We start from the raw sequence: 18,859 nt of genomic DNA on the forward strand, positions 1-18,859 counted from the left end.
TACAACAGGATATTCCAGTGTGATGCAGGGAATAAAGCAAATTTTGCTGAACTCTTCAAAATTCCAGTCTCATCCTAGGCAGTCTACAAAGTGATCTTGCTGGCCTCTCAAAAGATCTCTCCATGTTGTCATTTTTACCAAAAAAACCACAAAAATACCTGTAGGGTGATGATTAGACTATCTTTTTATTCTGTTCAGATTCTTTAAGTGCCAATTGCCATCTCCCTTTGAAGTACAAATATCTTTGTATGTCCCAGAATAAGCAACACAAGAAACTAGATCTAGATTATTCAGATGGAGAAGCAGAATTTCAATTAAAAATCTAGCATAATGTCAAAACATCGAAGGAGGGTATTTAACAGCTTTCACTTAAACAAACCCTTTCATCAAACCCGCTTTGCATTTCCCTGTCCCTAAGTATTGCCAGCCTGAGATTTCTCTAGAAAGGAGAAATACAAAATAATGAATGGCAATCAAAGTGAACTGTTTCTCTAGTGTTTAATCTTTTCAAAATTACAAGAATGCAAGAAATTAAAACTATAAGGCTAATTTATGATTACAGGCAATACAGTGAATAGAAGAAAATCTCTTTGGAAAAGGGTCTACTTTAGGAGAAAATAAATTTGGCTTTGAACACATGACAGCCACCAGCAATGCAAGGCATAGTACTCCTTTCCTTCTTTTTTCCTTTTACTCTGTGGAGACTAACTCAGGGTGACTCTTTATCATAGAATATAGGTAAGACAAGTATAAGAGAAAAAGAGAAAAATAATATATTTGGAAAATACTGTAATTTAACGCATACCAGACCTAAATCCTGAAGTCTGTAGGATTTAAAGCATGAATTGCAGATACACATAGGTAACATAAATAATCCTGAATGAATGTTTGAAAGGTGGTTGGCAAAGCATTGTGGATCAGAGCACAAGGTAGGTAGCTACTTACACATGTGGCTTAGGAAGGCACAGTTCATTGCAGTAGACTGCTTTCCTCTCATCTTCCTTTTACTTTCCTGGTCCTGGCTGTTCTCAAGGAAAAAAAGGTATGGGTTTGGATGAATAGGTCTAACATGTCAGTTAGTGTGTTCTTTTATCTTTACAGTGAGCCTTGGGGGAAAGTTGTCAATATTAAGTAACAGGTAGATAAAAATGCTGAATGGGTAGAGATCTGTCCACATTCCCTGCTGCTTCACTCTTTCATTTCTGCTGTTCACTTCCACTGCATCCATTGGGAGGTCCTGGCTACACTGTTTCAACTCTTCTGTGATTTTATCCTCTCATTCCTCCTTTTTTTGGTGGTTTCCTGCTTGAATTATCACAAATGTTCTGCTTGCTATTAGGTGGCTGCTAGTCAAAAGTATTCATGGCAAGACTTGCAGACTTTTTGAACCTGCAAGCTGTCTTACCACAAAGTGCTACAGATCCAGTATCTTTCAGTTTAGCCATATCAAAGTGTTGTGAAAAAAATAGAATTTCATATAAGTCATACAAGTTTTGCTATGTGATGTTTCCAGTTTTTAGAAACCATTTGATAGTTACCACAAATACAGCGTGAAGGGAGTTCAAGTACTGGAGTTATGATACCATGCTTTTCTTTGCCCAAGATGAAATAACCAATATCAAAGCTGCACTGGAAAAAAGCATGTTTTTGCACAGGTGATCAAAACCAGATTGATTCTTTTGTGCTGAACAGTCTGCTGCATATATCTTTTTTTAATCATGATTCCACTTGGAACATTAATGGCAGAAACAGCTTTGACTCGTGGACTTATCACTGTAACTGGGATGAGAAAATTGTTAGTTCCTCTTGATAACTTGCTGTTCAAAAGCCATAAAACATTATTTCTCCATGTTAAGTCTAAAGGCTTCATCTATTTTTCTGTATCTCTGTTATGACCAGCAACCTGAAAATTCAAAAAGAAAATGGATATGATAATACGTGTTTTCTGCTAGATTAAGGAATGAACTTTTTATAAGTAAATGGCCACTATATTGAAGTGCTGGTTATTTTCATTAGTGAGACAGACTACATCTGTGAGAGGTGGTGAATTATTTATGCAGATCATGCCTGGCTCTAGGGAGATTTTTAATGTATCCATGCCAGCAGCTACTCTTCACCCATCAGAAGGCCAACTGTCTGTTAAGCATCTGACATAGTAATTTGAAAAGGTAATTTTATCAAATAAACTGCAGCTAATTGCTTCTAAATGCTTAAACTGACTATATGTTAATCATAGCTGGACTCCTGATATACTGGGAGTAGTTTGCTTCTGAGGTATCTCTGCTACTTTCACACTGCTTTTGGCAATGGAATAGTATTAAGCAAATACTTTCAGTTCTGTCAGCAAACTGAATCAGAAAGGTGGTCCTGAGATTGTCTCAGGTTCCCAGTGGCACTTATCTTTCTGCCTCCACTGCTGGGTTTTCCTAAGGAGCAAAATGGTTTTCACCAAAGAGCCTCTTCACGAATAACAAGGCATACAGTCCCATGCACAGACTTTTGTCCAAATGGCACATACAGCCCTATCCAGTTCCTAGGGATGACTGGATGGAGAAACCAGCACTGGTGACCTGTGCTGGCAGGGAATGCACAGGCAGAGCAGATGAGTTGTGAATATTGGCAAGACAAAACGGGAAACCAAGAAAGGAATATCTGAAATAAGGGGAGGGTTTATGAGAAGAAAGGATAAACTGCTACAGCTCAAATTTTAAATAATGAAGCTGTAATATTCAAAGTCAACATTGACGAAATTAGAACCTTTTGAAGAATTACAAATATATTTAATTAAAAGAAAACTACAGAATCCCTAAAGGTTTTGTGAAAAGTGGAGTAACATTACATTAATCAGATAAATTTTATGCTGCAGAGCTCCACAGATCTGAAGTTAAGCCAAATATTTTAAGAGATAATTCCATTCATATGGAATGAAATTAATTATTGCATAGAGCATCAAACCTGATGACTTATTCTATATATTATAAATTTAATGGTCTTAACTTGAAGTACACAAAAGAGCATTGTCAACCATTACTTTTTTCCAAATATAATGGTTAAAAATATAAACCCTAAAAATATTTCTTATTCTGGATTATCCTTTCATGAAGCACAGTGTGTATAGACCAATATCTCTTTGGCACAGATAGTAGTTTATAGAACTAAACTGAGGAGATACATTCAAGCTGAAGTGGTACCTATGGATTAGAAAAGGTTACCTGATGCAGATAAGACCATAAGCCTTTCAGGAATTATTTTGTTTGTTTGTTTTGTAAAAAAAAAAACCTTTAGAATTTCAAACATAGTCAAGGACAAGGATATTCGCACTTTCATGGATTATTTATATTAATGTTCTCAAAAGGAGAATTAAGTGAAACAGACTAAACATCCTTATCTTACAGGATGAAGAACAACTGAAAGTACGAGTATCGTTCTCTTCTAAATCATAACTACTGGCAGCTGTAACAGTGTTATATTCTGCAGTTGTTATATTAAGTATATTATTATTTCCAAAGGTAGATTGGAAATCTTCTACTTCAGAATGTGTAGATAATGTCGCCTTACTCTCAGAGGTAAATGAAAATGCAGTTCTGTTAGACAGGATCTTTTCTTCAGAGGCTTCTATGTTAGAAAGTGAATTTGAGGATATCTGAATGCAAATATCTTCTGAAATGCAAGCATGGAGGTAATGGATGTCATTTATATCAGCTCTAGGTTCACAGCTGTGCCCTGCATAACAATGGCAATCAAATTTTTCTATGAATGTTTGCAGATCCTGATATGATGGCTGCCCTTGTAAAGTGTATTTTCCATCCTTTGTCATTTGAATTGCAATATTCTCAGGGTTCAAGTGAAGATAGTCACTGGAATTCCATTTTTTCCGTGCACAAGCACCAGAGTCTTGGCATAGCACTTGGCTACATATTCTGGCTGCCATTGTGACGTTGATGAGGTATGGGGTCAAAGTCCTCCTAAGGTAGTTGTCCAGAGTTCTACAGGTGTTCTGTGAAAAGAGCATTATACCTCCACAGTTAAGTATGGAAACCATTACAATGCTGTCATTCTAATAACAGTACCACAGTACATATCTATAAAAGTTTCCTCTGAGGATTTGATAACAACTATAAGTTGTTGTTAGAAGCAAGTTTATCTGAGAAGCTGTTATAAAATTTGAGGATCTTAGCAAATTTGTGTTGTGTAGTTGCTGGAGATGTTACAAAAAGCAGTTAGATCAGAAATCAATTGTCTTTAAGCTTTCATTTCATCTCGATATTTCATGTAGCTTTTTGAATCAGATGTATTTAAAGAAGTTTCATGAAGACTTGAAGTTCCTTTTTAAGTCTTAAATAGTTTGAATGCATCTGGGAAAAAAACTCATGCTTCTTCAGTCTAAACAAATGCTCTTCTTATCAAGTAGTCTCTGAGACTTTTCAGCTTTCCCCTGACCTGAACAGCTTGGCTACAGGGTAGGGACCTTTCATGGCATTTTTAAATGAAAAGAATTGTGGTTGGATGGTCAAATTGAAGGTATGCTAAGACAATTGATCATTCTAACTGATCATGAAATGTTACATGGCATATGTTCTTTGCATTCTTGGCACAGTTTAATAACCAGAAGGTATGGGAACTCTCTCTTTGTTTCTGACATTATGGGCATTTGCCCAATACCACGTGTAACTACACCTAATATTTGTACCTATGGAGATCACTTTGGTGAATCTAAGATGTATGTAGGTTTTTTTTTGTTTTCTTTTAGGTATATATAAAAATTATATATACTTAATATATACAATTTCTATATTATATATAGAAATTTTGGTTGATGGAGAAATGAGGCTTACAGTAATATTTAATTGCTGAAATGCTAGTGACTGAAAGCTGTAAAAAATCAGGTGCAATTAGTGCACAAATACATAGTCTGACTGGGCTGGTGAGTTCTTTTTTTCTCACAGGAATCTCAAAATTAAGACAATAAAAGTTGCTGCTCATCTATGTTCTGATATTGAGATAATAGGCAGAAAAGTTCCAGGTGCAACTGATATCCTTTCTCAAAGGCAGGCACATACAAAAAAGTCAAGGTGGGATGCTTTGGGGAATAACAACCTTACAGAGCTGTGGAGCTGTATTTGGCCATGCTTTCTGTGACAGGAGATCTGGCAGAGATGACGCATTTGGTTCATTGCACTCAGAAGACTTCACAAGAGTCTTCCATAATAGCTTAAATCTAACTTGCCTGGTTATGAATTAACTACCTGGAAAGAATGTTGAGAACATCCTTGTAACAGTTCTCAAAGTATGTATTGCCCCTTCCTAAAACAAACTAGAGTTTTTTTCTTCTGACTCAGCTGTTTCATACAATGAAATTAATCATAGTATTTGCAATACACAGAACAGGCTAGGGCTGAACTTTTACAGGCTGACTTCTCCCATTGCTGCCAAGTTCACCACTCCAAAAAGCAGAAGGGTCTTCTAAAAATTGTTCCAAGCAAGCCCACGTAAGTTTTTCTTTACCTCATGACTAAAATGAAATGAAGATATAGGAATTCTTTTGTATACTAATTGAACAAGTGCTAACCTGACTGTGGTTGTCATAGTAACTTGTCCAGTTACCCAGAGTCACAGAACTGAGACATTGAAGGATTGAACTCTTGTTCTGTGTAGCCAGTGATGACCTTAATAAGCCTCAGATATGCTTGGGTTTTGACTACAAGAAGGTCCTGGCAATATGGAGTCATCGTTTTAAAAGTAGAAGATGTAAGTGATCATAATGTTTTACATCCTTTTCACTTTATTTCTCCTTTAAAATTTCATATAATAATTGATCAAGCATACCTTACTTTGTGTTAAATTCATATCACCCCAGATCACAATTCCAGAAGCACCCAGCGCAGCAGATTCTCCGATGGTATTTACCAGGTCATCCTGAAGGAAAATAGGCAAAGAATCATGCAAATGTAAGTAACCAATAAGGGAAAATGGAAAAATGCATCTAGTAAATGATGTATCCAAAATAATTACTTTGAAGACAGGAAGCAATGATACACCATGCAAATGTCCTGCTCTCAACTGCACAATTTTATCCTGGAATTGGATTGCACAGGTGATACCAAAAAATGTTGCCAACAATATCCAATTTATATATGTAATCTGGTCTTTAAAAAAAGGCTGTAAAACTGAGATAGCACTTAGACATATGACATATACTCCTCCAGCCATGTTATGGTTTATTTTGCTGCATTGCCTCCTGGCTGCTCAGAGTTGGTAGAAACTGGTTTCAGTAATGCTCTGGGATAAAGATACTGGAAAGCACAACTTTTATTTTTTTTAAAACTTAATTTCTTTCACCAGAAAGTGCTAAAACAGAAAAGTAGCAAGAGAAAGAGCTTTCAACAGTAGGAATCTCCCTTTTCCAGGGAATGTCTTGGTCTTTTACAGAGTTTGATTCGGGAAATTTGTTTCTGTTCAGTTCTCCTTTTAGAGTCAGTTGTTAGCCCAATCCTAGCAAAATGTTAAGGCCTATATAGGATGGGAGAGGACTGTGATAGTGAAAAAATAATAAAAAAGCAAGTTACTGTAGGGCACAACAACATACACACACACACGCACAAGAGTTAATGTAATGATTATAGGATTTCAGTTATTAATTAGGATCCCAGCAGGGCCCCTGACAGCACCCCTTGCTCCCTGAAAGTATCCACAGGGCTGGGAGAACACTTGCTAATGCTCTGTCCCGAATGTGGGAGGACACCAGATAGAATGCCATGACCAGGAGTCTGACTTTCCTTCCTCATGGGCTGGAACAACACCAAGAGATTCCCCAGAGTGGTGCTATCTCTGATAGGGTGGGTGTCTATAAAAATGGTAAGGTAAAAGTATAGCCAGAACTGCAATAAGATGACTGGATTTTAATCAGAGCCTAACCTTAACTAATCCATGGCATGCTGAAATACCATTTTAAAGGCTACTTGAGTACAACTAAGGACAGATTTTTTTCACTAGCTTCAAACACTTTTTAAGGAAATAAAGACTTCATTTACTGTATTTTTTTTCTTATAACTTAAAAAGCAGACAGTAGATGAGCCCAGTATTACTAATTCTCTTTTCAAGATTTTACTCATATTTCTTTCCTCTGACCAAGTGTGCTAAATATGTTTTCTAGTTTTGTGATATTTTGTTACATGTGAGGACAACTCAGAGAATAAAACACTATTTGACAAATATAATGAGAAAGATTTTAAAATAGACCTGTTAGTGTTTCGCTCGGTCAAATTTCTATGATGGATTAATTTAATTTTTTAGACAAAATTGCACACTTCTTTCTGATGCAAGTTAGTATATTTGCTAAATAAGTGTCACCTGGTGATTTCTTGCCATATAAATTTGAAGTATTTAAGGTCTAACTTCACTCACCTCAGAGAGATATTCCTCATAGACATCTGTGAACACTGGACGTGTGTATACAAAAACTGGAAGGGGATGACTAGAGTTAGAGACATAGGAAGTTCTAATGGCTTCTTGAACTCTGTTGCGAACAAAGAGTTGAGCATTTCTGGAAGACTTTAAGGCTGTCTCTAGATAGATAGATGGGTAAAGTGCTGTGCTTTTCTCCCACAACCAGTTAAGCTCATTATTTCTTTCTATTTCAATATCTAAACAGGCTCCTGTATAATTGTGTGGATTTTGTTTGTAATCATAGTTATAACAGTCTGGGTAAAGGTAATATCCCCACAGACGATTTGGTTTCATTTCTATGCCCAGCTTCAAAGTTTCCAACATAAATGATTTTGCTGCAAATTCAAATTCCATTTTAGCTATAGTTCTGGCTTCGGCTTCGGATAGACTGAGGTCTCTTTGCTGAACTAGCTCAATGGATTCCTGTCTATAAATATCTTTTGATCCCCAGTTCCTTATCCACACAGGTCTCCAGTTTTCCCAGTCAATGACAGCCAATCCAAGCTGTTCATCTGAAGGAATGTAGAACTGGATGTCCTCTTTGGCTTTTTTTAAATGATTCTCCAGCAGTGAGAGTTGAGGGAGTCCTCCATTGAATGCCTCTCCTGTGACTTCATTTTTGTAAGGGTAGTAGCCAAGCCTGTCTGGATAGAAGAGAGTGATGTTTTGCCCAATGGATGTCTTTAGTGTGCTTCCAATTAGAGGAAAAAAATTCATGTCCAGCTGCACTCCAGTCCTTTCAGTACAAAGTTCTGTAGGAGCATTCCAGATAGAAAGGAAAGGTGAATTAGAAACAAGTGGACGAGCTCTTATGTTCAGAGATGAGCAGCAAGAAACTAGAAGAGTGGCAAACACCACACCAGATGCTACAGGATATGTACAGGTAACACAGATGCCAAAACTTTGCATTTGTCTTAGAGTTTCCATTGTAGCATGTGCAGTTACATTAGGTGCTTCTGATCAGACAAAAATTACATGCTCTCTGGGTGTTCAGAAGGTTGGTAGTCTGTCAAAAACTTTATTGTAAAATATATTTCTTCAGATTAATACCTATTAAGCAATATTTCTTGCGTGTAAAATAGGGGTGTCTTTTTTACAAGGCTCTGTGTCATTTCAGGCTGCAGGAAACTTTTCAACAACTTCTCAGACCTAATGCAGAAAAAGAAGCAAATGTGAAGTAAGAAATTATAAATATTTAATTTATAACCTTGAAACAAGTACCATTTCTGATTTTGAATATATTGTAATGCTTGAATACATTTGCCCTTTGAAGGAAAAGACGTTTTACTACCATAGAGAAATAAACTGTACTATTCCACTGTCAGTTTTATGCCTAAAACTTAGATTTAAAAAACCTAGATTTAAAACAGGCAGTGGAACAGTATTCAGTGGCTCATAGATCAGAGTGTGCTCAGTAGTACAGACTGTGTCAGTTACTGATATCTGTAAAAATGAGCAGTTTCACAGTGACTTCTCTTAATCAACAGCAATGTATATATAATATTTCTCACCTACATAAAAATAAAATTCTGATTCTTTGTTAATTTTACAGAGTGCTTACAGGAAGATACAGGATAATATAAAACAAACATGGGCTGTTTTACACTTGTAAAAAAGCAATCAATGGATGCTCATTTAACTCAGTGCAGTATCTGAAATATTGTAGGCCCTCTATCTTCTGTCCAAGCCTCTTTTAAACAGGTTCAAACACCTTTGTATCTCTTTGGTATATGGCTGGCTATATGTTATTTCAGGCCATTTGAGATGTACAGATTAGGTGGCTCCAAATCAAAGTCTGCCCAGGGGTGCAGTTCATTAGGAAAGCTGAGGCTGTCCATACGCCCACGGTGAGCAGTCACATTTCGTGGTGATGCCTCAGTACAGGCATCAGCACTTACACAGAATCCCACTAGCTAAAGCATTCTCTGTGAAGTAACTCCTAAATATACATTCCTTCTGATTTTGAAATGGTTCAAGTCTGAATCTGTCACTTTCTGTAGAAGCCTTGTGATGAGGCAATAGAGTATGTAAGGATTATATAAGAGTGTACACAAAAGTACAGGGGGTCACCATGAAGTGGGCCATGGAGTGGCTGGCAATGTAAAATCTCTAAGGACAGATTCAAGAAAATAAAAAGGGAAATAATATTTGCATTTGTATTTATTTAATTCATCCAGGGGTGAAATCTACAAATTTTTGTATAAAATCAGCAGATGGACTGAAATTGAAACATTCGTGCAGATATTTCATCATTCCACAGCTGCTGATGTGACAACTAGAGAAACCCTGCCAAGAATCAGTTTTATAAACTAGAATTAGATCATAGATCAAATTACCAGGAAAGAAGGTGTGGCTCTGTTCATTTAAATTGCTTCAAGAGCAGTACCTCATTTGCATGACATCTGCTTGATGAAACTTGTAGAAAAGCTGTCTGCATGCATTTCCCACAGCTGCCCAGAGGTGACAGCAGGAAACAGCCATCTCACCTCTGAGCTAAACAATTTTGGCTCTCTCCTGTGTCCTCGTATGACAAATGCTATAATCCCTTATTCATCTTAATAGCAATTTCCTAGATTTGCTCCAGTATGCCCATTGCTTTATTGTACTGGGAAGCTCAGAGGTGGACACAACACTCCAGATGTGGCATCATCAGTGCTAAATAGAAGGAATAAACACATTGCTTGACCTGTTGGTGGTGTATACTTTTGTTAATGCCACCCAAAAGGCTGCTGGTCTCCATTGCTGCAAAGATTCATTACTCAATCCAGTCAACTGTGTAGAGCCTACCCTACAACAGCATTCTAGCCATTCAGCTCACAAGCCTGTACTGGTGCATGGGGTTATTCCTTTCCAGGTGTAGGGCTCGCTGTTTTCATGTTGAACTTCATGAGGTTCCTGTCAGCCTCTTTCTCCAGTCTGTGGAGGTACCTCTAAATGGCAGCATGATCCTGTGGCATATCAGCCACTCCCAAATTGGGATTATCTGTAAACTTGCCACAGGAACGCTCTTCCCCATTGCTCAGATAATTAATCAGGATGTTATATAATATTGGATCTAGTATGAAGCCTTAGAGTACATTACTAGAAACAGCCTTCCAGCTGGACTTTGATGGGCCTCCATCTGCACATCCCAGACTGATCTCAACCCTTTGAGCTTGACAGTTTGCCATTTTCAGTTTCACTGTCCAGTTATCTATCTTGTACTTAATCCGTGAGAACATTATAGGAGACTCTGTTGAAAGCCTTGCTAAAATCAAGACCAACAGTATCCAATGTCTCCCCTTGTCCACCAAGCCAGTCATCTCTTTAGAGAAGGCTGCCAGGTTGGGCAGGCATAATTTTCTCTTTATTAATCCATCACATTCTTGTTCCTAATGTAAATGTTTTCCAGGATTATTTGTTCTCTCAGCCTCCCAGGGTTTGGGATGAGGCTGGTCAGAGCAGCTTATAGTTCTTTGGATCTTCTTTTTTTAACCTTTTTAAGAAAGGAGTTATTTTTGCTTTCTTCTAGTCCTTGGAACCTCCCCTGATCACTGTGACTATTCAAAGATTATCAAGAGTGACATCAGCAGCTTCTTCAGCTCATACCACTCCTTGCAGGCACATGCCATTATGTGCCATAAACTTGTGTGTGCCCAGTCTGCATAAATGTTCCTGACCCTGCTTGTCCTTTGCTACTGGATCTCCTGCCAGCCCTACTCAGCACTAGGCCCACAGTTTTTCTTGTCTTCTGCTGCTGCTATACCTCTGGAAGCCCTTCCACATCTTGCCAGATTCAACTCCAGGTAGGCTCTGGCTTTCTTAACCACAGCCCAAATAGTGTTTCTTGTTCTTGTGTGCTTCCTTTTTATGTCTGAGCTTTGCCAGGAGCTCATCCTGCCTTTTCTTAAGTTCCTGTATGTGGAGATTGTTGAGCTTGGAAAAGGTGATTCTTAAAAATCAGTCAGCTCCTGGACCCTTCTCTCCAGGGCTGTCTCCCAAGGAATTATTTCAAGCTGATGCCTCTATTTGCCAAAATGTGCTTTCCTGAAGGCGGTGGTTATGATCTTGCCATTTCCTTTGTTGCCTCTTTTCAAGATCCTGAACGCCACCATCTCATAATCACTACAGCCATGGCCCAGCCTTCACGTTTCCTGTTTGTAACTATGAGGTACACCAGAGCATCTCTCTTCCTGGCTCCTGCATTAGGCTAAGTGACACTTCCTGAGAGAACACAGATGGAGACTTGCAGGACAAACTTAAAGAATTTCTGTACTGAAAGTCTGCAGAAATACTTTTTCCATTTATGCAAATACAGCCTATTCAAATGAAATAAATTTTCACACATAACCAGCTGATACACACCAGCATTTGCCAGAATGGTGATCTTTTATGTGATTGGTTTGGTCATAGGAAAGTAGGAAGGCCTCAGAAAGAAGCTGTAGGAGTAGTTTGGCTTTTACTGTTCCTCTGGTTTTGGTTATAAGAGATTTATTTCCCCCATTGAAGTCAGTAAACTACGGAACACAAATTTTATTACTTGCTTCTGTAAGGTTTTTTGGGGTTTTTTTATGAATGGATTTGATATAAAGGGCTTGATATAAAGGGAAAGAGGAAAACATTGTTCGGAATATTACATTTACTGGTTTAGCTAGAATTCATTTATTACTGGTTAATCTTGCAAAGTTAAATTCAACTCTTTGTTGGGAAATTGTTTTCCTCCAAATCTTGCTGTGATGTACTCTACTGGGTATGAATTAACAGATTATTTTATGTGATAGTTTCCAGTTAAAAGGATTGCCTTCATCCCAGTCTAAAAATGACAGCTCTGATAAATGTTACTGTCTTCAGTCTCCTTGATGGTAGTCTAAGTGAGCTGAGTCAGAAAGCTGCCCTTCACCTTGTCAAAAATTCAAGTTAATATATTTATTAACACTAATTGTTCATGGGATACCTGCCTGGAAGTACATATTGATGGAGCTAAGTGCCTTTTGTCTAGGGAAAAAGCTTGGACTTTAGATTTTCCCAAATCTGACATTTGTAAAGGTTAAGCATTACAGGAAATCATAGTAATTTTATTGGCTTAATTATTGCATCATTTTTCACAGCATATACTGGACTGCAGAAACACACGTGGTTGAAAGTGCAAGTGTACTCTTGTGTTTTGGTAACTACACAGTCATAGATTTGGGCCATGCCATATGTCCCTGAAAAGGTGTACTCTGAAAAGGTTCCACTAGACCAAAGAGAGTCTGAAAACAAAAAGGGAAAGAAGTATTATATATACCCTTGAACTTCACACTTCACACAAATCAATGTTTGTTGCCCCACAAGTGGATGGTGAATTGCATCAAAAAGCATTGGTCATACTGTTTGGCTTATGTTCAAAGCTTGCCACTAAACATTAGAGGAATTCAGCTTTGAGGCTTTTTATGGAAATTAGACAGGAGAGTGCACATTCAGCCTTGATATAATTAGACATTGCTTAGTCAAGTCAGATCTGCTAACGTTAAACTTAAGCCAGTAAACAAAAAGAGTATCTGATATTCTTATGTTCATAGTGTTAATTACACTTAATGAATTTCAAGTAGGAGTCTGTAAAATCTTGCACTAGTTTGAACACACAAAAGCAGGCTTGCTCTTCATGACTTCTAAGGCAGGGGGTGAGTGTCACTGAACTGTGCTCTTGTTGAACAACAGCATGTAAGAGCACTTGCAGTGCCAAGATCATCAGTGTAGTTATTTTAGATTACAGATTACATACTTCTCGTGTGTTTATTAACTGTTTCTTTCATCATCAACTGTATGATATTGCCTATTAACAAATGGCATAATAACAAAAAAAATACAGATGTGAAAATTGACCGGTCTTTTCCCTGTGCCAAATAAAATACATATATAGAAGTTGGCATGTAGAACTGCAGTTTTTTATGGGACAGAAGAATCTAGCTCTTTAAATCTTTGCATGTAAGGCTTTAAATACCTGAGGTATATGGTCAAGTATGCAGATAGGACCAGAATATTTAAGGATTTATTCTTCATTCTTTTGTTTTCACATAAACACTAGCTACTGCAGTATAGAAATAACTCTTGATGTTACAGACAAAATAAGGTATTAGTCAGCGTGACTTAAGCTCTCAGGAAAAGTTTCTTTGTATTTTCCTTTATCTGAAGGTTTTAAAAATGTAAAGTTGTACAGATGTCTGAGGACCCAATTCTAGCTTCTGTGAAGATGTCAGCACTGATTAAGTCCTAAGGAGAGATAGAATAGACTTCCAAGGAGCAGACTAAGTATATATTAAATGTTAAGGTATTTAAACTTGGAAGAAACCTGAAGGAGAATCCAAAGCATTTTTTAAAGTTACCAACAATACTGATACAGCCATACACAGTCTCTCACTGTGTATTCATACAGTCCACACTTCTGGGAAAGGGCTTTCTGAGGTCAACACATGTGGTTTTTATAGATCAGTGGAAAACAGTCAATGTGTCTGGTATCTGTCCTGCTGTCCTTGGGTGTCCCAATGGTGCTACTGTGGGAAATGGCCCTGCTCCCTTCCATTCTGTTCTGGAGGGGTCTTTTTTCTGGATAAGGGGACAGTATCACTGTTACAACTTCAAATTAAAACCTCATGCTCTTTTTAGAGATGCATGTTCTGGCTAGAGGCTGTTTCTTCATTACAAACAGGTGTCAGACTCATGCAACAGCCACAGAAGAAAGGAAAGAATAATGTAGTTGTATTGCATTCCCCATTTGTATCATTTTGGCATTTCTTAAAGAAGAGACAGTGGCATCAGTTAACACAAACACACATGGGTGTTGTGATGATAACATGAACATTTGTGAGGAATAGAAAGCTCCACAGAAAGAAGGTCCACCTCTGGAAGTATGAGCCACCTGTGCTGCACAGCTGAGGGCAGGTTAAACCTGTGAAGGGTGATATTTGCATAGAGGATGTGGCCTCATTGTAGCAAGCACATTAAGCTTGACATCTCCATAAAGTCAGAATTTGGTAAGCACTGATCTCAACACAGTGGTTTTAAAACTCCACCCTCATTTCAGTAGATTCTTCTCAGCTGAGCTAAGGCAACTGTTAATGAGGCCATGTAATTGTTGAGGTTGAAAATGCCTCAGCTGATATAGAGGAGAGGAAGGGCTTTTTAAAATTAGGTACATGAACCAGCAAAACTGTCTAGTCTAGTCAGCATGTCTGATTTAATAGATGCTTGTCAAACTACACCCCAGTGCTGTGGCTGTCCTTATCATCAAGAACTGCCAAGTCATCTCTTTCATCATTGGTTACTCCCATTCCTGAGTACAGGGCAATGAGTACATGAGGACCTGAAAAAAACCTCCTGAAAATTTCTGCCAGCATTCCTGACTGTTGCCTGTGGGGAAAAAAAAATCAAAATATTCCCATGATGTAAAGGTCAGGAACTGAGCATCCATATTGTAGACAACCCTACAAATAAACCCTACCATAAAAATACCTATGCAAAAGCAGTCAAACAACTTTTTAATTATTTAAATGAGCTAAGTATATGGTTTTAACTAATTTTATTTAAATTGTTTAAAATATAAATTTTTACTAAACTTATCCAATTATTTTCATACTCTTATGATGACTGCTGCAGTGTTCCAGTATTACTTTCCTGTATTTAGTAAAATCTCTATACTTTTCATTCTCTTTTTTTTCTCTTGTGGGTTCTAATTCTTAATTTTATAAAAATTCTTAATACCATAACAGCCTGTTAATTGATGTTCTGATTTGTTTTTTAGCAAGTTAGCCAAATAAACTATCTGAACACATTTCTAAAAGTACTTGGAAAAGTTTCCTTTGCTGTATTCTGTATAAATACATTTGGCAGAATTCAGATTTTGTAATGACGGTTTCCATTGCAGAGGAATCAGGGACAAAATAAAGAGTCAGTCATGTTTGACTGTAAAGTATTCTATCTCACTAAGACTACCCTGCAAAATGTTCACTGTCTGCTGATTCTCTAGTATTTTGTGGCAAAACAAGCCCAAACATATTCTCCATAGCAAGAAAAATACATTAGCAGTCAATACAGAATTTAAAAATATAATTGTATGTTTACCATTAATATAGGTTATTAATATATAGCTAATTAAAGGCAAGAACAACTTGGAAGCATATTTGGATCACTGTACTACACCACTGCTATCCTAGCTTAGAATACTGGGCAAATCACAGCCCAGTTTTTAAAAACATCTAGTGGTTTTCTTTAGGTTTTTTTTTAGTCAAATATATTTTCACTATATTATGCTGAAACCTCTCAAATAATTTTAATTAGAAACCTTCAAAAAATAATCACAAACAAAAGGCCCAAATGGAATTTTCTTTGGGCTTGTATATTCAGTCTATTCTTTGTCCTGACTGCTTCTCAAAGCAGGAGGTCAAATTTTCATAGTCACAGAATGGTTTGAGTTAACAGGGACCTTAAAGGTCACCTGGTCCAACACCCACTAGGTATATATATTACTTAAGAAGCCCAGTGTCATATTTTCTTCAGCATCATGTGTTCCAGCATAATTTTAAATGCTTTTGGACAGCAATATCTGCAAAGGGCTCTAGTGTAGATCAGTGTGCATGCTGCAGTACAAGAACAGGCTTCCTAAGCACTTCCCTGGATCTTCTCAGGGAGCTCTTCCAAACAAGACAATGTTATACCTACAAGTGTATAGACAGTATCAAAGATGGCCCATAATATGGAGAATTATAATCCACTATTAGTAAGCACTTAATGATCATCATCTCCCTTATGAGTACTATTTTGAAAATCAGAAGGCTGAAGCAAACATAAAAATATATATTCTTGCCTTCTAAGCCAACATGCAGCAGAGAAATAACTGCAGTATATTTCTATACAAAACAGGTATCATTTCACATCTGTGTTAAAAGTATATTTCCCCTTCAAGAAACTATTGCCCTAATCTAGGATTTATGAAAGGAAAAAAAAAAATCTACACTTTACAAAAGTAACTGTGCCTTTGGAAAAGGTGAGATTGCTCTGGAGAAGAGACCAGATCATACTTCTGCATACTCCTGGGAAGTATTGCAGTATTTAAATTAACACAGCAGTCAATTCTGTATCTGAAACTGTTTGAATCACAAAATTGTGCCATCCTTTTTAGAAAAAATAGAATCTTCAATAAAGATGATAATGGTGTTCCCTTTCAAACATAAGGGAGCAGAAATGCCCCTGGGATAAATGAAACCTGCATGGATGAAATTGTTCCTGGATATTCAGTAGCCGCACTCTGTAGAGTGTGTTGCTAGAGCAACAGGAGGTGGTGGTAGCAGGGGGAGGGGTCCTCAAAGCAAATTATTTGTGGAAATAAATATGTATTATTAACCTCATACCAGTTTGTGCGTTAACATATGCCTTCACAGTATGACATTTCAGGTTCTCTTCTGCAATACCTGAATGCTCTCTCTTTTTAATCGTCCTCTCCTGGGACTGTATTTCATTCCATATTCCTTTCTCCTGCGATTGTATATAAATAAATACAATCTGACAAAAATATGAAACTGCAGTAAAGAAATAAACCTTGCCTCAAGAGTAATTTCTCTTTCACCTGCTGTTCCTTCACAGCCCTCACATAGCCTTTTGTTATTTTGATAAACCTACTAATACCAAGAAGCCTGTCTAATTGCCACCCATCCCTGGAGATAAGTGGGAGAGATGGGTAAACAGATGTCAAAGTCTCAAAACAAAAGTGAGTACAAAGCTATGCAGAAAACCGGTGATTTATTAAGGAGGCATTAGCATTTATCAAGCATTGTTTTGGGAAACGGGTATGCAGAGAATTAACAGTTCAACTGAAAAGAAGAAAGGAGCTCAGTTGGGCCTGCCTGAGCAAGAACATTAGCATAACCCTTGGAGAAAGCCTAAGGAAAAGGATTTACAGCACAGGAACTGAAAGCAAGGCCTTGTGGCTCTGAGCTGAGGAAATGAGTTCTTTTTGTTCAGGCCTGGCACTGGTTAGGGTGGCCGAGTTGGTGCTGTCTCTACCAACATACAGCTGGGACACCCCACCCCACCATCTCTTCATCTTCTAACGGAGACAACCTGCAAACCCTCACAAACTCTGACTAAACAACAAAGCTGAGAAACACAATGTTGTCTGCTGGTTTTAAGAGACCTTAACATGTTGAGAGTGTGAGTTTGGACAACTTGCCATAGGAACTGGGACTTGGACAGTGTGTGGCAGTCAGGCATGGCTCTCACTGCCCACATCCCCACTCCCTTTCAGGTTTTCCCTCCTGGGAGGCTTTAGTGGATACCCATGCCAGCCCTCACCTGTGTGAGATTATCCAGCACGTGCTCCATTGCTTACATGCAGCTCTGACTCAAACCTCTTGCCTCAGATATTTTGTGGATTGTCTTGCCTGCCTGTGGCTTCACGTAAAAAATAACTATTACACAGCACCATATCATTTACCTGAGCTGAAAGGCTGAAAACATGCAGGTGTCTTTTCTTTCACGCCTGATTAGAAGCATTCACTAGGTAAAAGTAACTTAATATTGAATTTTCACAGGTGTAAGTTTATACCGATAAACTTTAGATTCCTAAAGAAACAGAAATCCCTATTAGCACACTCACACCTGTAAAGGAAGCTTATTGCCACTGCCTAAGAAAAATTGCCTACACTAAGGACTTAGCCTAAAAAACTTGAAACAAGACTTCTTTAAAATAAGGTTGTTTTAGCAAGTTTGTTTGTCTGGAGACATAGATTTTACTCAATACTTCTGACAGCTATATATGTGCAGTTAATAATTAATTTTTTGTGTAATAGTTCAATGAATCACTGGCACTGAGAATAGGAAGTTAAATTACAATGAGAAAAAAACAGCTGATAGTGATAGATACACATACACACGTGTGTGTAACACAGGTAAGTGGTTGTTCCATCTCACAACTCCTGAAAATCTTTTTAGAAAGTCCTATAAAGTTTTACCTTCCTTCTGTGAGATTTGAATTTTAAAATAGTAAAAATTTAAACAGCATAAAAATAATCAGTAAATACTCACCTCAATGAGTCCACAGGTCAGGACTTGCTGAAATGAATGAACAGGTGAGTGGACAAAATTATTACCCTTGTCTAGAAAGGCAGGGCTCTGGCCCAGCCAATTGGAATTTGTCATTGGTGAAAGCCTTAGCATAATTATAGGGTGGTTGATCAAAGGTGTCTCCTGACATGGCTGATTGCAGTTGAGTAGTACAAAAACATGTTACTTGTCAGAGGTCTTGCACCATGTTCTGTAGTTTACTGAACAAATTCTTTGAAATAGTTCCTATTTTTCCCAAATAAAGAAATACAATTTGACTTAATTTTGTTCTCAGTGTAGCAGGGATTTTTCCAATGGAGGTTAAAAAAATAATGGGGTAGGGAGAGCAAAACCATGT

At 37.6% G+C, this 18,859-nt stretch overlaps 1 protein-coding gene across 8 annotated transcripts in view; it reads right to left on the reverse strand.

Annotated features, from left to right (window-relative positions):
• Positions 1 to 629: 629 nt before the first annotated feature.
• The window catches only part of SPAM1 (sperm adhesion molecule 1), a 35,857-nt gene continuing 17,627 nt past the window's right edge, over positions 630 to 18,859 (reverse strand). For 6 of the 8 annotated variants that reach the window (XM_039726929.1, XM_039726927.1, XM_039726933.1 and 3 more), the window contains 3 exons: positions 7,405 to 8,595; positions 5,827 to 5,916; positions 630 to 3,997 (listed from right to left, as the gene is read on the reverse strand). In XM_039726929.1, the coding sequence (XP_039582863.1) occupies positions 3,335 to 3,997; positions 5,827 to 5,916; positions 7,405 to 8,373 (1,722 nt within the window). In that variant the 5' untranslated portion in view covers positions 8,374 to 8,595 and the 3' untranslated portion in view covers positions 630 to 3,334. The remainder of the gene's footprint in view (positions 3,998 to 5,826; positions 5,917 to 7,404; positions 8,596 to 18,859) is intronic. The other 2 variants (XM_039726934.1, XM_039726935.1) reach the window with 2 other exon arrangements.

This window comes from Passer montanus, unplaced genomic scaffold (genome assembly GCF_014805655.1).
Source record: "Passer montanus isolate IOZ18808 unplaced genomic scaffold, ASM1480565v1 scaffold6, whole genome shotgun sequence".
NCBI lineage: Eukaryota > Metazoa > Chordata > Aves > Passeriformes > Passeridae > Passer > Passer montanus.